The 24,914-nt window shown below is 36.0% G+C and overlaps 1 protein-coding gene across 1 annotated transcript in view; it reads left to right on the top strand.

Moving 5' to 3' along the window:
- Window positions 1–4,744, top strand: part of LOC101741637 (zinc finger protein 177) — a 101,023-nt gene extending 96,279 nt beyond the window's left edge. The window contains exons 6-7 of the mRNA XM_021350169.3: window positions 2,383–2,548; window positions 3,418–4,744. Coding sequence (XP_021205844.2) covers window positions 2,383–2,548; window positions 3,418–3,455 — 204 coding nt within the window. The 3' untranslated portion in view covers window positions 3,456–4,744. The remainder of the gene's footprint in view (window positions 1–2,382; window positions 2,549–3,417) is intronic.
- The last annotated feature ends 20,170 nt before the right edge of the window (window positions 4,745–24,914 follow it).

Raw genomic sequence — 24,914 nt, 5'->3', positions numbered from 1 at the left:
ACAGGAAATTAAAAACGAAATTGACACACCTACAACATAGAAAAGTAATTAGTGATTAAACGAGAAATTAAAATTAAAGCCGACATTAAATTTTGATTTACTGGTTTTATTAAATCGTTTTCAAGCTTCAAGACAATTATGAGATTATAGTTGCAACTAATAGAAAGAACCAATTGCAGAGGGATTTTTATGATATGTCCAAACTTGAAACGAACACGCGACATTGAAACTATTGCTTACTTCAAGATAAATAACAAATTTTCATTTGCATTTTAGAGAAAAAATATCGCCAATCACACTTACACGTAATCTTGTCTTTTAATAATTTCTCGTTATAAAAATAATTACGCACACGACTTGCCCTGAGTTTGTAAACAAATAATTTCGATGATATACCATAATAATGTTACGTTCAGTGTGTTAATTCTTTGATCTACCTCCCAAGATCAAATAACTCTCGAATAGGGACCGCGCATCAAAAGGCGCGAAGCATGGGCAGACCTTATACACGGTAGCTCTGGTGAAGGTCGTAGGAATTAGCTCAACACTTAGGACGGATCGATGGAAAGAAACATGGGAGAGACCTAGGATCAATAGTGGACGTCTTCATACGAATAATAATATCCTGTAGTAATAGGAGTATTATCCTTTATCAGTGTATTATTCCTTCATTATTTACTAGTGGTAGGACCGCTTGTGAGTCCGCACGGGTAGGTACCACCGCCCCGCCTATTTCTGCCGTGAAGCAGTAATGCGTTTCGGTTTGAAGGGTGGGGCAGCCGTTATAACTCTACCGAGACCTTAGAACTTATATCTCAAGGTGTGTGACGCATTTACGTTGTAGATGTCTATGGGCTCCAGTAACCACTTAACACCAGGTGGGCTGTGAGCATGTCCACACATCTAAGCAATAAAAAAATAAATTATAAAAGTCACTCGTGAACGTATATTGATTTCTACAACTTGCTTGTACAGAAAAAAACTGTATGCTGGTATCGTCATCATAATAACCGAAGAGCATCGCACCTGAGTCAAGATGTCTTGAGCCCGCGTGATTATGACCTTTAAAACGAACAAAAACTAAAGAATGCACATCACTAATGACCGAAATTGAATACTCGTGTGCCCCGCAAATGATTCCATGAAGTTATTTCGTTTTAACTTAAATTCTCATTTGGATACATGGGAAGCCGCAAGGAAACGACGTTATGGTGAATTCAATTTGTTATGTTTACTGTTTTACGCCTCATCAGCGGGTATGTTTCGTTTTAACCGTATTCGTTGTTTGGGGGTCACGGTATTCGGAAGAAATGTTTTGTCGACTGATTTTAATATACAATGTAGAGAGCCAAGACATTAAGTCGATGAAGAATAAACTTTTAAAATGAACGAAAAACAATATTCATTTACAGTCAATTAATTTGTGAATCCTTCGCATATGAAATTCACAAGTGAATCAACTGTGAATTCATGAAGTTAGTGGATGTATCCGGTGTTATTTCGAAATCTAGAATACATTGCGGGCTTTAAAATATTGAAACTATGCATCGGCAATAGCATTGCTTAATTTCGTTTTAAGTAATTAGATTTGAAATTTCAAATTATTCAGCACGTTTATCTCTGGATAATGTAACGTGCTTCATTCTTTGTGAATAACAAAGGTGGTTCTTGTGAAATCCAAGGCTATGTCCTATATCACCATTACTATGCATAACGATTGATTCCATAACCGGATGACCCGACATCCGTTTTTAAATCAAGAAAAATAAAATTCTGTCCAAAATCAAATTTAGCCATCGTGATGTCTGGTATATGATGCTACCTAACATTCTCATTAATGGAACCTGTATATTATCTTAATCCTAGATACTATAAGTTCTGTTATTGCTATATATCTGTAAAGTACTTTTGAATATCATTTTAGCTTCATATTATAATACCCAATATGTACATATGCTTCATTGGATCGTTTCTATCTATACTTGTCCTACGGATGTTTTACAGTAATGACTCTTATATGTTATTATTTATATACTTTACTTATATATATTTCTATTGAAATACACAGGCAAATGAAAACCAAAGATTTAAAAGTGGGGAGAACTTTTAACTTTCTCATTGTTTCTCTTCCAAAACTGAGCACAGAATTTAAAATGTATTAGTAACTAAATTTTTTTATTTGTTATTAATTATAAGGTCTACTTTATACATTTGGTTCTCAAAATACGAATAAACGACTATATCATGTCTGATTATATCTAGAGCATACGTTAACGTTCCTATGTATGAGCACAAAAGTTTATATATCTCTTTATTCAGATCACAATCACAATCGTTAACTACAATTGAGTTCGATCCAATAGCTTTTGTTTTCATTCGCAGGAGAAGCCTCATAAGTGCACGCTCTGCTCCAAGTCGTTCCCGACCCCGGGGGACCTCAAGTCGCACATGTACGTCCACAGCGGATCCTGGCCCTACAAATGTCACATTTGTTCTAGAGGATTCTCGAAGCACACTAACTTGAAGAACCATTTGTTCCTTCATACCGGTGAGTTTTATGTATTTTATACAATATTAATTAAAAATAGTACGTCTCGGGAGTGGAGCTCACGGTTCGACTGCTGTAACGGTATTTACCCCATAGGCAACACACCATGAACTGAAATGGTGAGACATGACTGAAAGTCAAGGTTGAAGTGTCAGTTGAATTGTAAAATAGGCAAGTGCACTGTAATTATATTTATATCACAGTATAACAGGACAAGATTTGCTTTTTACTATAACTGATGGTAGGACCTCTTGTGAGTCCGCAAGGGGTACCACCACGCTGCCATGAAGCAGTAATGCGTTTCAGTTTGAAGGGTGGGGCAACCGTTGTAACTATACTGAGACCTTAGAACTCATATCTCAAGGTGGGTGGTAGCATTTACGTTGTAGATGTCTATGAGCTCCGGTAACCACTTACCACCAGGTGGGCTGTGAGCTCGTCCATCCATCTATGCAAAAAATAAATAAATAAAGAGCATAATGTATGCAACTGATCGGTATAGCAACAAGCGCACTGGGTTCGTTTAGATATCGTCAAGAATAAACAGTTGAAGGTATGCGCAAGATTTTTAGTTCCAAAACGAAATACCGGTATTAAAAATCCAAAGACAAAGGGTAAATTGTGAGCCTGCCCCCACCATGCCTATTTTGCCGCGACGCTGTAATTCGCTTCGGTATGAAGCATGTAGGCAGTCAGTCAGTGGCGGCATTCATATTGTGCTGTAGGCTCTGGTAACAACCCACCACCAGGTGGGTTGAATGTCGTCGCCTTATCTAGGAAAAAAAAAATCGTTTTTGATGCTAGTCTGATTTTCTTGAAATTTCAATGTAGGTAGATTATTTAAAGGTTTTTTTCTCTTTTTGTTACAGCGAAACATCAAAGGAACAGTGCCAGGGACGCAACTTGAATTACAAAATCATAAATACATTATACATATCATGAAAAGTCTGTAAATAATAAACGAATAATTTAATAACGAATTATATAAAATGTGATATTAGTACTTAATTATTAATGTAAGCGTTAACTTATAATATTATTTATGTTCTTGCGATATCTTAATGATATACTAATAAAGGGGATAAACCTGATTAAACTTTATGAAAATTAAGATAAGTATTAGATTTTCTTCTAATGAGGACTTTTAGAGCTTTTGGGGTGAATCAATCTGAACAAATTTATGTTTCTGTGGAATAAATAGATCGAAATTTTGTGGATATTTATCAAAATAAAAATTCACAAAATGATCACTTTCATAATTATTACCTAGCGATTTTTTGATGAATATAGAACGAATTCACTGAATTAATGTTATTCGTTTTTTGAGTGGCAGAACCGATGTAAATTTCGTTGATAAATTTACTCCATTGAGTTCATAACAAATGATAAAAATTTAGTATCGAGAGTCAGAATGAATAATATAATAAAATATAATATATAAAAACGAATAATATAATATAATATAATAAAAAAAAACGAATCAGACTTTGGATAAAATTTAGATTGAGTCTGTTTGTTTAATTATATAATTATTTGCATATACAGATATACAGAGCTCAACGTGTTTTTGATAGAGTATCAAAGTTTTCTAATGAATGAACTTAATAATAGGTAATATGGTTGGTATCGTCACTAAGCATTTGGAGTTGTTGGAATATTAGGTGGTGATTGGTGTTATAAGTTGGCAATATGATAAAACAGGTTATTATAATACTCCTGTTAAACATGTGAATTATTTCAAAAACGTCATGAATGATATTATGAAATACTTTAGATATTAAGTTGAATTGCTTTGTTTGCGTAGACTGCTATTCAGATATACGCAGCTCTGAGTCAACTGTTATTGCGATTATCATGGATGATATTTGTATAAAAATTATCGCAACATAAAATATGTACTAGTAAAAACGTTAAGTTATAAACTTCTATCCAGAAACCAATTAATTCAAGTTTCATTTAAGTATTAATTTTCAAAATGATCACTAAATGCGTATATACTAAGAGATATATTTATTCATTGGGGCTTCTATGTATATACTATGTATTTTCACCAGGCCTATGTACTTACATTGCGTATGTATATTGTGATTGAATTCCGTCCAAACGTGTGTATATATTTGTAAAATTAATAATTTATACAAATTATATCTACTTTTAAAATAAGCATCGGAATAAATTGATTTTCATTTACACAAACTAGACTTTTTCTTTTTGACATTCGACAATTTCCTTCTGCGTAAGCTGCTGATTGATCGCTTAGCACCAGGTGAGTCATCTACAAACCTGAAAGTGTCCGTAGCCTAAAGGGTATCAAAGCCTTTGTCCTCGTACCAAGTGATGCGACCTATGGGTTCAAAAACTGAAGAAGAGTCTGACAGCCAGACAGAAAAATTAGAAATTTTAGCACGCTTTACTTAGCTTGGTACATATGTATGTGTGTATTTTCATTTCTATGTAACGGAATTTTTTAACGTCCTTATCATCGACTTCAAAACGTCCGATTTACTTGAAAATTTGCAAACGGATCAAGGCCCATGATGACAATGCTACAATTTTATAACTTTTATAACTTTTACTGGTGGTACAACCTCTTATGAGTCCGCGCGGATTGGTACCACCACCATTGCCTATTTCTGCCGTGAAGCAGTAATGCGTTTCGGTTTGAAAGGTGGTGCAGCCGTTGTAACTATACTTGAGACCTTAGAACTTGTATCTCAAGGTGGGTGGCGCATTTACGTTGTGGATGTCTATGGGCTCCGGTAACCACTTAACACCAGGTTGGCTGTGAGCTCGTCCACCCATCTAAGCAAAAAAAAAAAAAAACTTCGCTCTTCTATCCTGACCGGTATCAACAGGATATAAAATATATAAAATTATCTGTTAGGTTTGCTATTTAAACGTCTTTTTCATCTATACTAATATTATAAAGAGGAAAGATTTGTTTGTTTGTATGTATCGAATAGGCTCCGAAACTAATAAAACGATTTAAAAAAAAACATATACTATTTCTTTACTATTATCTATTCTATTCTTGACGACTTACTGAAGGAACGAAATCGTGTAATATAATCAAACGCGCCAAATTAATGGTATACACACTCGTGTACTGTTAGAACATAATAATATTGAAGTTCACTATACTTTTTATTGTTTTTTTTTTTTTTTTTTTTTTTATTGCTTAGATGGGTGGACGAGCTCACAGCCCACCTGGTGTTAAGTGGTTACTGGAACCCATAGACATCTACAACGTAAATGCGCCACTCACCTTGAGAAATAAGTTGTAAAGTCTCAGTATAGTTACAGCGGCTGCCCCACCCTTCAAACCGAAACGCATTACTGCTTCACGGCAGAAATAGGCAGGGCGGTGGTACCTGCCCGCGCGGACTCACAACAGGTCCTACCACCAGTAATTACGCAAATTATAATTTTGCGGGTTTCACTTTTATTACACGATGTTATTCCTTCACCGTGGAAGTCAATCGTAAACATTTGTTGAGTACGTATTTCATTAGAAAGATTGGTACCCGCCTGCGGGATTCGAACACCGGTGCATCGCTTCAACACGAATGCACCGGACGTCTTATCTTTTAGTCTACGACGACTTCATATTGTGCTCTGAAACAGTCACACCTCCCAGCTTTAAGGATGTAAGAGCCTTTTTGGGATTGCGATATCGTGCCCTATGACTTTTTCCTCATCCAGATTATAATGAGCCGCATTTGAGACTGTCAGCTTTATGAACAAGGATCAAGCGTTTGCGTATCAAATGGGACTTCTTCGTCGACCGTAATTTTACAAGTTAATAAATAAGACATGGTAAAATGCAAGTAACCGTGTCACTCCGTGGCACATGCAGCGATTACTTAATCGTTATTCATGGTACTTTATTGCAATTTTATATATTGAACCGGGCCGTGAGTAGGCGGCGTACACGCGAACCTGACACTCATTTGCATAGTACATCCTAACTTAGTTGTATTAACTCTTAATTGTGGATTTTGTTTGAATCGAGAACGTTGTATGCGACCAACGGTCATTTGTGGATTGAAAAAAAAATGTAATTTTGAAAGTGTTTTTGATTGCGTTAGAGCTCATTACTGGTGGTGGTGGTAGAGTTTATTACTGGTTGTAGGACCTCTTGTGAGTCCGCACGTCTATCAACTGTGTAACATCTCGTCACCGCGATTCACGAATTGTTGAATTTACGTGCAGCAATATCTGTTGATAACAAATTACATAGAAATAAAATAAACATGGCGCGTAACGGAAGAAATTAAGATGGCGCGTAACCAAAAATCGTTACATATGTTTTTTCCTCCCTACGTCGATAAAGACGTTTTACTTCAAAAAGTTACGAAAACTTTGAATGTTTGAAACGATAAAATTTAATCGTAGAATGGTATCTATGTATTATGATCACATAAGATGTGAAATTCTGCACTGCCAATCTATCCACTACCCGTTAAGGTTACATCCAAACTCGCCTCCGACAGATATTCTTACATAATATTAACCAATTCTGGTGTTCATTCCTCAATTAACATCCCCTTCGTGAATTCTTCCTGCCCTTGTGGTTGGGTCAATCGTTCGAGTATGCCCTCATCGTAGGGTGTACATTCCTCCTAAGCAGTGTGATGCATCACTGCATGAGGCTTCCACCTCGTTAACTTTGGAGTACACATGGTCGCCACTTACAACTGGATACAAAACATTTTTAGTTTAAAAAAATCAATAGATGTTCGAATTTTTTTTTGATCTTTTTTGATCTTGCTAGTCGTCACTATAGTCAGGGCTGGCCAACCCCTCCGGTAAAATTTACGAGGCGACCTGACGGCGAAAGACCGCGGTCTGCTATCAACATTTGCAGATAATCAAGTCCTACATACCTTGTATGCCCCGTAGGCGCGGAACCCTCGTATGAAGTTCGGTCTCTTGCCTAAAAAAAAGAAAGAAAACAAGGTTTGGGACCAATAATACAATAATAAAATTGATATAAATTTTCTAATCGATCGGACGCCTTGGATTAGGTAAAACTAACTTTGAATGCAGAAGATGCGGTTTGAAGAGGAAATACAGAGCCCTGTGCCGTATCATTGCCATGATTAAATCAACTATAACAACTTTTATAAAAAATTAGGCAGTACTTTACAAAATATTAAAATTTCGGTGAATTACTATGAATTAACCTAGTGAAGGTACCTCAATCGCCCATGACCACGAAAATTGTGTCTGTATAACGTCTACTCGAAAAATCGGAAATAATAAAATGAAATTATAACACCATATACTTATGACCCTTTAAAATTATTAGCATAAAATATCATAGACGGTACTTACGTCATTCTTGAAGCGAACAGTAGCTGATGCCGTGAAGTAAAGGCTCTGTAGAATGTTACATGCTCCCGGGGGCGAGATAAAGCAATTCTAACATTTCATTCTGAGCATGGAAACTAGTCTAGGGTTTATTTATTGCAACGCTTATTGGATATAGTTTTATTATTTTATTAGCTGGTTTTTTAATCCATTGTTTCAAGAATTCCTTCTTTAAACGAGGATTGGAAACAACCAGCTGATAATGATCGATGAAATTTATAAAAATATATTTTGATTGTTTTTTTTTTGCCCCTGGCCGCGGGGGTGGCGAAGCTGCTACAATGGCCGCAACGCACCATCGCGGTCAGGGTCATCCGTGGTTATCGCACCATCTCCTTTGAGGCGGCGTGTGTATTGGCTGGGACGCCGCCTTGGGTTCTGGAGGCGGAGGCGCTCGCCGCTGACTATCAGTGGCGGGCTGACCTTCGTGCCCGGGGCGTGGCGCGTCCCAGCCCCAGTGTGGTCAGAGCGCGGAGGGCCCAATCTCGGAGGTCCATGCTGGAGTCATGGTCCAGACGGCTGGCTGATCCTTCGGCCGGTCGTAGGACCGTCGAGGCGATTCGCCCGGTCCCTGTGGTTTGGGTGAATCGTGACAGAGGACGCCTCACTTTCCGGCTCACGCAGGTGCTCACTGGGCATGGTTGCTTCGGTGAGTTCCTGCACCGGATCGGAGTCGAGCCGACGGCAGAGTGCCACCATTGTGGTTGCGACTTGGATACGGCGGAGCACACGCTCGTTGCCTGCCTCGCATGGGAGGGGTGGCGCCGTGTCCTCGTCGCAAAAATAGGAAACGACTTGTCGTTTCCGAGTGTTGTGGCATCGATGCTCGGCGACGACAAGTCGTGGAAGGCGATGCTCGACTTCTGCGAGTGCACCATCTCGCAGAAGGAGGCGAGGCGAGGTTTTAGACTTTTTTATTTCTGTATAGAGTTATTGTAAGCTATGTACTTTAGGTAAAAAAGCAGCTGAGTCGGTCATGGAAATTAATAAAATGAGTGGAACAGCCAAGCCATTGGCCCAGAGTTAAGGATTCCCCTTCAAATCTGGTCTCATTAACATTTCAAAACATTAGTAATAAACGTTACGTACGTAAAAATTAGTAAAAAACTTTCAATTGATCCAAGGCTATATTTCAATTTTAATAATAGAAAAGTTTAACAAAAAGGAAAGTTTACCTCAAAAAAGTAAAATCAAATTTCTATCGATGTAGTCGAAGCTTATTAGGATTATTAAAATAAAAAGGCATCATCAAAATCGGTTCACCTAAAAAAGGTTCAACAATAACACACACCAAAAAACAGATGAATTTGAAGTCAATTAAAAATTAACTAAATATTAGTTTCTATAATGCTTGTGGTTAACCACTTTAAAGTAATCAAAAATATTTCTTTTTTAGAAAATAGATGAATTTTAAATCAATCTTCTGTTTCGACTAGAAAGAACCTTGAACATAATATTATTAGACAAACATCGGAAATAGATGTTGGAATGAAACAAATACTATATTGAATTGGCTTCCAACCCATAGTCAATCTGATATCTCAGCGCAAATGCCGCCACACAACTTGAAACAGGAGTCGAAGTACATATTATGTACATGGATTATGGCAATGTAATTTGTCTGGCACACCCAAAAAACCGGAACTCATAACAGCTTAGTAACAGATTTGCAGTAGAAATTGTCTCAATATCTTCAATAATGCTGTAAATTATTAACTTTCTGATTTTGATTTTTATTACACTGTGCATAATACAGTTATTATTACACCGATCTTCGACGTTGTGGACGCATATAAAATATATTTTCAATATAAAAATTTGTCCGTCCAATACGAGAGCATTAGCTATAATAATAATAATAACACTTTATTTAACATCATATGTACAGAGTGAGCATATAAAACAAACCATAGTCGGTGACATAAATTAGCGGTCTTATCGCTGAAAGCCATCTCTTCCAGGCAACCTTGCAGGGAGAGGAATAAGGGAACTGGACGGTGCTATATCATAATAAACTTACATAAAAATATATACTTATATAGACATGTGAAAAATAAATACAATATAAGATAGACTTACACACGATTAAATACAAATAAATACTAAAAATATGCAATTAAATACAAAATAAGTAAAAGATAGCAGGTAGCTATCTTTTTCTTTAGACAACTATGACTAATCATCTTGAGCCCTTAAAAAACTTTTCATTTATGAGTAAACCTCATCTGATTGATAACTTCATACCTACTCCTAAAAGTGTGTTATATATCTCTTGATGTCTTTCGGTCGGTCGGTTTGTATGTATTAAGTTAATAATTATACGTTTCATTTTGAAATAAATATTGTAGATATAGACATAGAATATTGTTAATACTTACATATATTAACTATATTACACAACTTATAAAATTTATAAAAAAAAAAATGTTAATATAGGTACTATACTTTTCTACTGGTGGTAGCACCTCTTCTGAGTCCGCGCGGGTAGGTACCACCACCCTGCCTATTGCTGTCGTGAAGCAGTAATGCGTTTCGGTTTGAAGGGTAGGGCAGCTGTTGTAACTATAAGACGATCTTAGAACTTATATCTCAAAGTGGATGGCGCATTTACGTTGTAGATGTCTATGGGCTCAAGTAACCACTTAACACCAGGTGGGCTGTCAGCTCGTCCACCCAACTAAGCAATAAAAAAAAAGGTAGTTCCGCCATCACCAATATAATTTTCACGTACCACGTACCTCGACGGGGTACGCATGTCAGATGTACCGAATCGCCAATCTAGAATACTAAGCCCGTAAATGAATTTAAAGTAATCTACAGAAGTAGCGATGTATATACAAATCACTTCAAATTACAGATCCAGTTCTTGACATAATAGACGCTTTCACTCCACTCAATTTACATTAGACTCGTCGTTGTGATTAATCGTAACGAAGGTATGCATTGACGGGTTTTGTACCAGTTTAATTCGCTGCCTCGTTTTCTGTATAAGCGTGTTCAAGTCGTTATGAAGGTGAAATTGTTGATCGATCGAATGATTTTAAAGACATTCGAATTATATATTTTTTTCTTATTGCCCTTGTCTTCTCCATTGCTCTATACAGTGCAGATAGGCAGAGAATTGACGCTTTTGAGATGTGGTACTGGCGACATATGCTACGAATACCATGGACGGGCCGCCGCACCAACATCTCTATTCTCAGGCAGATAAAAATAGAAAAGACTCAACGTCTATCCACAACCTGCCTACAAAGAATATTGCGGTATTTTGGTCATGTTACACGCAGGGACACCAGCAATTTGGAACGCCTTGTGGTGACCGGTAAAATAGAGGGAAAAAGGCCTAGGGGTAGAGGTACCAAACGATGGTCGGACCAAATCGTGGAGGAACTGGGGATACCTGTCAGCGACGCACTCCACCAAGCTACAAAACGGGATCGATGGAGACAGCTGGTTGACGGAATCGAACGGAGTCACGATCCTCAGCAGTGAGGGACCGAAGAGAGAGACAGGCAGACGAGCACACGGCCCACCTGATGGTGAGTGGTTACCGTCGCCCATGGACTTCAGCAATGCCAGGGGCAGAGCCAAGCCGCTGCCTACCGCTTAATACTCTCCACAAGCCTCTTTTAAAGAAGGACATGTCATAGCGCTCAGGAAGCACCGTGGAGGGGAGCTCATTCCATAGCCGGATGGTGCGTGGCAAAATGCCAATATATCAAGAAAAGCTCTTGTTTGTCAAATTTTTCATAGACCTGCGTAATTCTGCAGATAAGTATACAGAATGTGTAGGTGATGTGAAAGGTGATGTTCAAGTCGTCGTGGCCTAAAGGATAAGACGTCCGGTGCATTCGTATCGAGCGATGCACCGGTGTTCGAATCCCGCAGGCGCGTACCAATTTTCCTAATGAAATACGTACTTAACTAATGTTCACGATTGACTTCCACGGTGAAGGAATAACATCGTGTAATAAGAATCAAATCCGCAAAATTATAATTTGCGTTATTACTGGCGGTAGGACCTCCCCCACCAGTAATTACCCTTATCTCACCTATTTCTAAGCAGCAATGCATTTCGGTTTGAAGAGCGGGGCAGCCGTTGTACTGTTGTTACAAGTGAGACCTTAGAACTCATGTCTTAAGGTGGGTGGCGGTATTTACGTTGTAGATGTATATGGGGTCCAGTAACGTCCACCCATCTAAGCAATAAAAAAATAAATAGAAGAAAGAAGCGTCATCTTCACGTATATTCATGGTTCCGTAAGACATTATCTTTCGTCTGTCCATATAATCCGCCTATATATCGCATTCAACCTAAGTATTGAAACATCAATTATTCCACCAGATTAGTGGGAATATTTAAATATAGAAAATGATGATGTATGTATGATTTATTTTACTAAACTTCCCCTAATGATCGAAGTTTGACTATACATACTGGTTCTTCAAGGTTTTAAATTCCATTTATTTAATAGCTCCTTTTTTTTGTTTTGTTATTTTCACTTTAGAGATTAAAAAGCGGTTAATTTTCATTTTTATTTCACAATATGTATTGGGTCAATAGCAACAACAAAATAAATCGGTTGATAACTAGAGAAAAACGTAGTATTTTTATGAAACGCTTGTAATTAATTTGTTTTGCAAATGTCCAAAATTTTAGTATTTGAACAGGTCTTCTTGGAAAAAGTAGTAATAGCATAGAAATAGCATTAAGGCCACCACTATGATTTACTTCTCATTTGTCAATGTTTCGTATTCGAATAACAAGTCTATCTATTAATATAGCATAGTTATAGTAATTGCTTTAACAATTTTAAAAATAAATTTCTAAATTATTTAGCTAAAATATTATTTTACAATAGGAGGCGTCCATTAATTACGTTAGGTGTTCTAGGGGGGGAGGGGATCGAGCTAAATCTTTCCAAATCTCACTTAGGGGGGAGGGGGGGTCTTGGCAAATATCACGTAATTATATTTCTCACCGAAAACGGTTTAAGATTGCGTGAAAAACTCTTTCTAGAATGAAATATGGCCAAATCTGAGAAAATAGTATTTTTCGTATTCGTCCTAACTTTGCAGAGCAGCAAAGTAGCTCTCGATTGTTTAGATCTATCGACAAGTGCGAGTCGACAAACATCGCGACGTAATGAGCTCAATAACAGCGACGCGCCGACACGTTCTAAGCTGCTTTGTTTTGAAGTTTTGAAGAATCTCGCGTGAGATTAGAGGAGGGGGAGGGAGTTAAGAAAAATCTTACGATATCTCACCAAGGGGGGAGAGGGGGTCAAAAAAATCTCAAAAACGCCTCACGTAATTAATGGACGCCCCCATACCTACAACATAACAATACCTCCAAACTAGAAGACAGTGAAACGTTAACATTAGAAATTACTTAATTAAAGGTAACTATAAGAAATATCTTCTTAATTCAAAATCAATCCGTAATGTCATAAATTATGAACGAAAACGATTACTACGTTACCGTCCTTTGGGTGGTCTAAAATAGGCCATTGGAATCATTGATGCATCACGATTCATGATTTTATTAATTACACGCGTCTTCAAGGTCAGTTAACGAACGCGTTTTAGTAACTAAATGTAATTTAAATGGTTCTAATTCACAAACTTACGAAGAAATATCTAACAATGCTATAATAATCTAATATACTGATGGTAGAACCTCTTGTGAGTTCGCATGGGTAGGTACCATCACCCTGCCTGTTTCTGCCGTGAAACAGTAATGCGTTTCGGTTTGAAGGGTGGGGCAGCCGTTGTAACTATACTGAGACCTTAGAACTTATATCTCAAGGTGGGTGGCGCATTTACATCGTAGATGTCTATGGGCTCCAGTAACCACTTAACAGCAGGTGGGCTGTGAGCTCGTCCGCCCATCTAAGCAACAAAAAATAAATCTGAAACAAATGGCTGGGAACGATGAATTTCCTCTTAAAACTCTCCAAATGTTAAATGTTGTTTAACACCGTTTAGCAAATAATGTGCTACTCAACCCTTCAATGCATTAAAATTGATTAAGATTAAGATATTTAAACATGAGAAATCACGTTAACTAAAAATATTGATATTTGAAACAATACTTTGGTCTAATGCTGGTCTGTGAATCGAAACTTCGTTCATATACCTAGTCTTGCAATAAATACTGAGACAAAGGGAAAAAAAAATCTATTGCAAATAACATTTATTACTTTTACAGTGTGTTAATTTAATACTTATGTATTCCTTAAAGCTTCCTTAGAGCTTTGAGCATAAATACGGTCATTTTGTTTGTTAAAATGTTGCTCAATTGTAAAAAAATTCTCATCCGTAAGCAAAATTTTTCTATGACCTCCCTTTGCGTACCGCTTCAGTAGTTGTTTCGATTTTACCACCCTATTCTCTTTTAAATTATCAGTTAAGAAATGACCAGTACGTCTCTTATAGGCTGCAAGTCCTAAGTCATCTTTTAAAATACGCGACATGGCTCTAGGTGCTATCTTCATCTCCCGAGATAAAATCTTTTGCTTTCGGACAGGATTTCTTCGAATTCTTTCCCTTACTGCTTTGACCACCTTTTTCATACGAACACACGTGGACGGCCAGATCTTTTTCTGTCACAAACAGAGGAGGTCTCATTGCACCTATTAATAGCCCGGTACACAAACATTTTACTAATACCAAGCGTATGGAGAGTTTAAAAAATTGCATTTGGCTCCATACCTACTTTGTGGAATGCAATCACTGCGATTCGGTTCTCTTTATCATCCCACTCCATTTTAATATCGCAAAATATTGTACAATGTATTGGCGCCAAAACGAGAAAACTCAATGAGCAATCATATAAAAATGACAGATTCCAAATTCAAATGTATTATTTTGTTTATTTTTAATTGCAGCAGTATTTATGGCCAGTATAATTCTAGACAAACCAATCTCTATTACGATCTAAACAATATGATGAATGACCATTTTAGACAGTGAAATTGCTCTTTAAAGTTAACAACAATGCTTTAGCAATACAAATTGTAGTTATAAAAACCTCGATTAAACCAACAATTGAGACCAACGCTAGCTCACAATACCATAGTTCTCGCCACGGGAGTTATTCACATCTCCATTAATGCATAAGCCTCCACACTGCAACATCAAAACTTACAACAAGCTCCGCTTAAAGTGGACTCCTCCTGATATCTATCAGAATATCTGCCCCACAAAAAATATCTAATAAAGCCCAAACAAAATAAACGAAGAGCGCGGATCAATATGAGTGTTATTTGGAAAAAAATGCTTTGTCATAAAGCGTAATCGAAGCGAGACGGTGGCGCCTTTGTTGCCGGGCCCGTCATCAAGTTTTTGTAACGTTATCTGATGAGTACTGCTCCCATTTTGCTGACAAAAACAGTTGCGGTCGCACGTTCCACGCGTCAATACGATCGTGAGGTCTCTTGGACGTCTGATCATGTTCGTTCGTGTGCTTGTGGTATTTTTGGTAAGTTAAGATAGGTAGCTTTCTTTTATAACTATAGTAGAGAACTTGAGACCTTAGAACTTATATCTCAAGGTGGGTGGCGCATTTACGTCTTGGATGTCTATGGGCTCCAGTAACCACTTAACACCAGGTAGGCTATGAGCTCGTCCACCCTTCTAAGCAATAAAATAAAAAATATCCTTTAAGGCTCATTTTCGAGAACCATTTCTTAATTTACTAATAAATAAATAAACGTAGCTTTTCATAGTGTTATTCAAACTAGCAACTTGTTTGTTCCCAATACTATTGACTTCTATAGAAACGCACTCTCATGAAAATAGTAGTTTAATTAACATAAGCATTCAAAAACTGAGTTATAATTATAAGGTATGTGCTACAAACGTTGATAAGTCCAAGAAATAGGTTGGTGTCGACAGACAATATTCTTAAAACCACATAGTTGAATGGGCGTAATTCGATGTATTTCAAAATATCACTGACTTGATGATATAGTTGAGTATCTGAAAAAAAAAAGAACGCCTATTTGAAAAATGTGTTTTTTTTTTTTTTTTTTTTATTGCTTAGATGTGTGGACGAGCTCACAGCCCACCTGGTGTTAAGTGGTTACTGGAGCCCATAGACATCTATAACGTAAATGCGCCACCCACCTTGAGATATAGTTCTAAGGTCTCAGTATTAGTCACAACGGCTGCCCCACCCTTCAAACCGAAACGCATTACTGCTTCACGGCAGAAATAGGCGAGGCGGTGGTACCTACCCGTGCGGACTCACAAGAGGTCCTACCACCAGTAATTACGCAAATTATAATTTTGCGGGTTTGATTTTTATTGCACGATGTTATTCCTTCACCGTGGAAGTCAATCGTGAACATTTGTTGAGTACGTATTTCATTAGAAAAATTGATACCCGCCTGCGAGATTCGAACACCAGTGCATCGCTCGATACGAATGCACCGGACATCTTATCCTTTAGGCCACGACGACTTCATGTGTCTATTCCATCCACCAACTATTGTGTTTTTCGTAAAAAAATATCCTCCTCGGTAGCTAATTTCAGGTCGTATTGATCAAAACATTAAAATTTTAGGGTAACTATATGTACTAGAGGTCCTGCAGTAGTCGAAATTCGACTATAATTAATTGGAATTGTAAGTTTGTACACTATTATGATTGTATTTTATACTTCTATAATCACAAATTTCGCCAAGACTACACTATAAAAAATATTAACAAAGACAAACAATATTAATTTAATCTATTCTCAATTTGACAACAGACATCAAGAACAAAAGTTTGACAAGAAATAGTATGCATGCGTGTGTGCGTCAAATAAATGGTATGTAGTGTGGGTAATGTTTTCTTTATTGATTTAATGTATCTTTTATGCATTATTTAAAAAAAATATTAGCGTTGTGCACTTCTTCTCTATATTCTCCATAAGTGTGGGAAATTTCATACTCCTCATTCCGCGCAATTTTCGTAAAAAGGTTTTGCTTCACTTATTAATATATAGACTAGTGGTCCCCTGGTAGTCGAAATTCGACTCTAACTAATGGAAATTATAAATTTGTACACTATTATGATTCTATTGTCAAGGACTATTATACTCCTTTAATCACAGATTTTGTCAAGACTACACTTTAGACAAATATTAATGAGAGATAACTGACAGACTGCAAAGAAAAGTTTGACAATAATAAATAGTATGCACGCGTGTGGGTGACAAATACATGGTAGCGTGTGTAATGTTATCTTTATTGATTTAATGTATCTTTTATGCATTCTTTTAAAAAAAATATTAGCATTGTGCACTTCTTCTCTATAATCTCTATAAGTGTGGAAAATTTCATACTCCTCCGTCCGCGCAATTTTCGTAAAAAGGGATACAAAGTTTTTGCTTCACGTATTAATATACCTATATAGATAATGTACGTTCTTATAATGTTTATAAACGAAAGCATATTTGTTAATGTCTTAAAGATATTAATTACATTTAAATTTCAAGCCTATTGAAACCATTCTCACCTGTACACGTAAATAATTGTAGTGACACTGTCATTTTCAAGTTTTCTATTTCATTTTTTATATATTCCGCTAATATTATTAATACACCCAGAAATAACGTCTGCTTAGTGAGTTCTATGATTTGCATGATGTATACCTGAAATTATTTTCGGTAATATTTTATGGTATAGAACAAATTTAACCCTTCAATGATTTATGAACTTTAGAACTGAACGTAGCATACGTCTGACTAATGCGGCAATAAAAAAAACTAAAAAGTAAAATTTACGATGTACATTAAAATGCTCTAAGTTAGGATCTGCCTATCTTTTATAAGACCCGAAAGCAAACATATGAGTTAAACAACACAACATAACCGCGAATGCCAAATATAAAGACTATTCTAAAGTAGTAAAGTAGTCGGTTTATTAGCCACTGAACCAACGAGACATTCAAATAGAGTTTGTAATATTACGGCCATTTTATGATTATTAAATAGCTTGTCACCAGCAAATTTGCCACCGCAAAATACACTGTATATGAGTCGACTATTATCAAGGCCGGCAATGTGACTTTTGGACAATTATTGGTAAATCAGAAAAACGAATTATTGACTTTGTATTCCATTGGCAGTCACAAAACTCTTCGGAACGACATCTTAGATAAATAACAGGTTAACTATTAACCTTTATTTAATGCAGGTTTTGAACCGTATTCTTTGAAGGAGACGATTATATTCAAATCAATCTGTATTGACATATCAATAACATTTTTTTGTCCAATACACAGATTGCCACCTTTGATAATAGACGACTGATATAGAGTGGGCGGACGTTGCTCAGAAGAATTGACTAATATAATTCCTGATGAATTCCTTAGTCCTGGTAGTATATAACTAAAACGTATGCTACGTAAGTATTTCCGCCGTGAAGCAGTAATGCGTTTCGGTTTGAAGGGTGGGGCAGCCGTTGTAACTATACTGAGACCTTAGAACTTATACATCAAAGTGGGTGGCGCGTTTACGTTGTAGATGTCTATGGGCTCCAGTAAACCATTTAACACCAGGTGGGCTGTGAGCTCGTCCACCCAAGTAAGCAATAAAAAAAATTTATTAGTACATTACAATTACCTTATCTTCGTTCATAGTAATTACATAATAACATATGAGACTGCAGCGGAAGAAGCAAGTAAAGGTCGTGAGTAGTATCTGGAAGCATAGAATAATTATAAATAATTATTGGTACGTGGAAATTGTTATTGAACACTGTCTAAAATCAATTAGCATGAATGAACAAAAATGCAGTTACTGCTGTAAAAAAAGGTAAACGTGTTCTTATAAATCAGTTATAAAGCAATCAACATTGCAGAACAACACAGTAATAATTAAGTATCTTACTGATGATTTCAATGACACATTCACGTTGCCAAGGCTCTGAAGCAATTTGTTGTAGATGATCAAATTCTCGTTGATTATCTCGAATCTTGCAATCGTATGATCACACTCCAGTGCTAATGCCTTAAGTTTTCTCTTCAATGATAAATTTATGTATTTAATTCTTTTGTAAATTAATTCAAAAATAATTATTCTTGGTAAAACATTTAGACTTAAGCCGAAAAAAACGATTGCCATGGCATACGTCGATCCTGATGATATGATTAAAAATGGAGTACTAAAAAATAATATTAATGCTGCAGTCATAATAGAAAGTAATATATTTGTAACAAATATAGTGACGAAGAGAGTACGTGATAACGGTAAGTCTTCTATATTTAATTCGCCGAAACCAATGGAAAAATCGATTTTTTTCATTTCTTCAAAGAAATTGAAATATTGTCTTCCGGCTGTTATCAGTGATAGTATTGTATTGATATCGTACTCCAATATCATACTTAATGTATACGCAAATTTATGAGCCATTACATCATTAACTGAATAAAAAGAGAGAACTGAGATTAATATAGTTGTGTATGTCAAAAACAAAAACGATACAAAGAAATTATTGGACATTTTGTGATAAAAGCCTAGGATACTTTGCACTAGCATAATCGTTCTGATGGACACCAAAGACTTTATAATACTCTGAATTTTTTTATTGATACACATTATTTCGAGGCTTATGTGAAGTGTGCTTAGTGAAAACGTGATCTTCACCTGCTCTAGTCAACGCAATGACATGATCAATTTTACTACTAATTTATCTGAGTGCTTTTTGCATTTAAGAGACAACATAATAATTAAATAACTGAATGCCTCGATAATTTCACTTGATAAAGTTTCTATTTTTGCGTGCTTCTGTGTATTACAAATAAATAAACATTACAATGTATACAAGGTTTTCAGATCCACACATTAATGAAAACTACATAATATGAAAGGATATTTTAGAAATATAGAAATCTATAGGATTAATGAAAAAATAATTTACTTAAATTCGTATTTATATCTGAATGATGATTATTGAAATTAATGTAATAGGACAATTTTTGTAACAAGCTAAAGCGCGCTTCGCCTTGTTTTACCAATTCATGAATATCCATTTATGAGTTATATCTATTTATGAATTATATCCATTTATGAATGTTATCCATTTTATCCATTTAAGAATAAAATTATAGGCTTACTCAATAACAGAGGGTTCCTTTTTTCTTGTGTACAACAGGCGCAGCGCCTCACGGAGCACATTCTCGAAGGGCTTAACCGACCATAGCCGCTCAACATGGGAGCCCTCTTCTTCGATGTCGCAAAAGGGTTGGACAAAGTCTGGCACAACGGTTTGATTTTCAAATTATTCAACATAGGCATGCCAGACAGTTTCGTGCTCATCATATGAGTCTTCTTTCGATACCGTTCTTTTCTATATCGATTCAAGGGAACCCGCTCTTCCCCGTATCCCTAATCGCGAGGAAGCTCCAGAGCGCAGCCGCAATCCTCGGACAGTTGTTCTGAAAATGACGCATAGCGAAAAGCACAGCGGTGCACTTTCAAAGGAGAAACTCAATTCATATTACTTCCCGGATTACGAGGAGAAATTTCACGCCCCCGATCATTTCGGTCAACCAATACCTTGGGCCCAGAAGGTCAAGTACCTGGGAGTCACCCTGGATGCATCGATGACTTACCGCCCGCATATAAAATTAGTTCGCCACCGCGCTGCGCTTATTCTCGGCAGACTTTATCCTTGATCTCTAAGTGGAGTAAAATGTGACACTTTACAAAACATGCATAAGGCCCGTCCTGATTTACGCGTGTGAGATGTTCGCTCACGCGGTTCACATACACATAGAGACCCTACAATCCCTACAATCCCGCTTTTACAGGTTAGCCCTTGGAGCTCCGTGGTTTGTGAGGAACGTTGACCTACACGAAGACCTGGGCCTCAAATCGATCCGCAAACAGATGAAATCAGCGTTGGAATGGTAATTCGATAAGGCGAGTTGCGATTCCGATCCGGTAGTAGATTCATTCGCGATGCAGCAGCTCTTGAGTTATTAGGTCTTCATTGGAGACGCTCGAGTAGCTGTTAGCAAAAGCCAACAATCCTGGCTGAGCCCACCTTATCTGGTGAATCTGGAAAATCCTCCGGGCCATCCTTTAATCACAAAAGAAAGAAAAAAGAAAGGATTTTTTTATTGCCTTTCAATGCAGGCGAGCATACGGCCCACCTGATAGTGTGTGGTTACCGTCACCCATGGACGTAAGAGGAAAGCCAGACCAGCCAGGGGTACAGCCAAGCGGCTGCCCACTGATATGTACTCTCCACAAGTCTCGTTTGAAGAAGGACATGTCATAGCGCTCGGGAAAAACCGTAAAGTAAAAGAAATCTAATTCATTGTCTAGATATAATTTATAAATATTATGAACATTTATAAACATTCATTTATGAACATTACAAAGAGAATATAACAAATTTAGGAAGAAATAAAGTGACAACTGAATAAAGCAATTTAATTAATGTAAGGAATACAGTTAACTAAAATAAATTTATGAGGAAAAAATACTTAATCTAAAATATGTGTGAACTGCACTAGAACAATAACGTAAGTAACAGATACATCCAAAATTCTAAGGATAAATGTAAAATCAACTGTATAAATTCTACACAACGCATATTTGAAGCATCTGATGTTTAAAATTGTCAAGGCGTCTTGCACTCTTTTAGTGTTTGCTCCTTCTGCAAATAAACAACCTGCTATTGAATTAACTTTGATTGGCTTGGCTAATAAATAAGCAGAGAACCAAACTACTAAAAAATATTACGAATGACTCTTTTAATCAAGTTAAAATTATTTAAAAAAATACTATGTAATAAAATTTTAATTAATCAGACTGCTGGAATATCGTTGCCTCCCGAGTTTCCATGTTCTTCTAAAGGATCATTCCAAATATCCTATAAACTAAAGATTTTTTTTAATTAAAAAAGGCCCTGCATTTTATAGAAAAAAATATACTGGGGTGAAGAAAAACAGCTCCTCTTCTTCGCATTGATAAGCTGCACTCCAATCGAGGGTCGTAGGAATGTTTTGTGGCCCACTACGCTATTTGACCTTCCTAAATTGCTGGATTTGAGAGCCAACGCAGAATCCCAAGAATGTATAGCCCAAGCCATGTGTGATTGTGTGTATATGTCTTGAACCAGAGCAGCTAATGACAGTTTGACAGTTGCGTTGCGAGTCAATTGTTGACTTTTATACACATACCCCGCATGTTTGAGCAGATACGGCAAAGACGGAAGGCGTTGAACGCGGATGAGAAGGACTGGCGATCAAAAATTACCGCATAAAAAGAGCCTATGCCTAGCTGTGGGCATCAAAGCGCGAAGACAAACAGACAGACAATAACCTAAATAGTTATTATGGTAGTTTCACAGAAATCATTCCTATATTCGAGTACCGAACAAAATGGTATATGGACCAGTCTACAACCCCAAAAAAATTAGATGGATAGAATATATTCGCTTTATAGGGATATTCAAAAATGCTATCTTTGTTACAAGTACAAAAAAAAAATGAACTTGTTTATTTGTAAGAATTATTTTCATTATCAAATTTCCTTTCTCCCGAAGCTTCTCTAATTATTTATCTAAGTATCTATAGCATGTATTGAAAATTAATAAAGATTGCATACGTTTGCAGTATCTTAGCTGCGCTAAAACAATTTGTCTGATATCTTCGATTTCATTGAAGATGGAAATAATTATCGATGACATGACGAAAAACAGGAAAACTCCAGTCGCGAATTCTATGAAAATGAAGACATGGACCTGAAACAGAAGTGTAATACATATTACATTAAAACATGAAAATTCAATTAGTTAATCTCTAATTTAAGTTTCAGCGAACTCTTTAAAACCTTCCATTGATTTAAATTTATTTCATACTAGCTGACCCAGCAGACTTTGTAGTGCCTCAATCGATAAATAAAAGACCTAAGCTTTTGTATAAAATAAACTTAAAACAAACAAAAGGAATCCGTCCGACGGGAGACACATCAAAGGAAAAACAAAATTGTTATTTTTATTTAATTCCGAGCATTTTCATATTTATCTACCTTTGAAACCATCTCTGGACTTCCACAAATAATTTAAGATCAAAATTAGCCAAATCGGTTCAGCCGTTTTTGAGTTTTAGCGAGACTAACAAACAGCAAATCATTGTTATATATAGAGATTAAAAATTGATTAATAGGATGTATCTGAAATATCATTTCTTAACAAAAAAAAACTGCAAAAATTGCTTGATTTGTATGAATGATTAAAAATTGTCATCTTAAGTATCTACGATACATAGGGTGGACTGAAATGTTAAAAGCACATTTATATAAAATTACATACCCCATCTTCACGATAAATAAACGCATATGCACTAGCCAATGCTTTGATTATTATGTACAATGAACTCATTGACATCTGAAAACCAGGGAAATTTACTTAATTATTTTTAAATGTTAGTTAAAATAGAATACAATTGTTTAAGAAGTACTTGCCAATATTTTAAATCGTAAACTATTTTGTTGTAAATTACGAAGAAGAAGCTTATAAAAATTAATATATTTCATTATGACTTTAGAGCAAACAAATCCAATAGGGTACAAGTTTGCATGGGCCAAATCATTTCTAAGTTGTGACTTCAAATAATTAACACGTATGTAAAACATTTCAAACATAATCAGTCTTGGAAAATAGCTCATGGCTCTAGCGAATTCCGTGAAATTTACCCCAAAAACAGAAATTTGTCCATGTAAAAACAAGGTATCGTTGATACCGTCATACATTAATAAGCATAAAAATAAATAGATGACTCTAGTGATAAAAACGAAACAGAAAAGTGGTTGAGATATTGGAAGTTTTTGTGAACAACTTTCTTCGAAACCAGCCTCTCTGTCCATTAGCTTTAAATCATACAAATAATTAAAAAAATACTGTCCATCATACAGCAGGCAAACTAAAACGCTTGTCAAGTATTCAATTACGAAAACAACAATGTCGTATGTTAAAAAGTCGTTAGTAAAACGGGGCGTACAATTTATACACAAAAAAGATAGGAATAAGCTATAAAAACCGCAAAATATTTTAAGTAGTACGCCAATTGCTCGATTATCGGTGAACTTATGGTAGAAGCCAAACATATTCTGTATGAGAGTCATATTTCGGATTGACACGATTTTTCTTAGAGATATTTTCATGATAATTGTAGTTATGACCAGATCTCGCGTATAGCAAATGTATGAATTCGAATTTCGAAATAATTTTTCATTAAACTTTTGTTCGTGTTCAACTACGCCGATTCAAGTTTTGTCGTGGATGGCAATTTACAGAAAAGCTTTTATGTTAATTATTCTTATGCTATATTTGTGTTTTATCATTATTTTCAATTAATTTTATGTTGTCATTAAATGATATATTTTTTATTAAGGTTCTAATTCGATCAAAGAATGAATAAGATCTTCAAAATCGCCCCATTCCTTTAAATTTAAGTAATTTAAAAAATTTAATTCCCATTAATAGTATCCACGTTTTATTTTCTGAACAATAAATTTAGTGGATACACTTTTTTCAATTAATGAAAATTCCTTAAGCCATACTACATATTTGGGTTAACTATGACACTTCCCTTAATATCTAATATATATTTCACAATTATTGTTTTGCCAAAACACTTTCAATTCTTTATTTATTTATTTAAAAAAGTACTGCCACATCACAAACATTTAACATTGAAAATAACTTGAACTATTTAATTTATGGCCTGATGCATGTGACAATAATGGCGTACATAACATTGGCAATTCATCGGCTCGAAGATAGAATACAATAATAATAATAATAATAATAATAAAAAAAGAGAATACCCAATTAACACTTTGAAATTCAAATTTAAATTGTTGAAATATTAATTATTCAGTTCTTTATCGACATCAACCCAGCGAAAAGTACTGCGGTGCTATTTCAGAGAGAAGTTCCACACGGATTTCCTCCTTGATTAGGAGGAGGAACCTCACACCCCCGAT

This window comes from Bombyx mori, chromosome 12 (assembly GCF_030269925.1).
Source record: "Bombyx mori chromosome 12, ASM3026992v2".
Taxonomy (NCBI): domain Eukaryota; kingdom Metazoa; phylum Arthropoda; class Insecta; order Lepidoptera; family Bombycidae; genus Bombyx; species Bombyx mori.
This window is presented reverse-complemented; position numbering and strand designations above follow the sequence as displayed.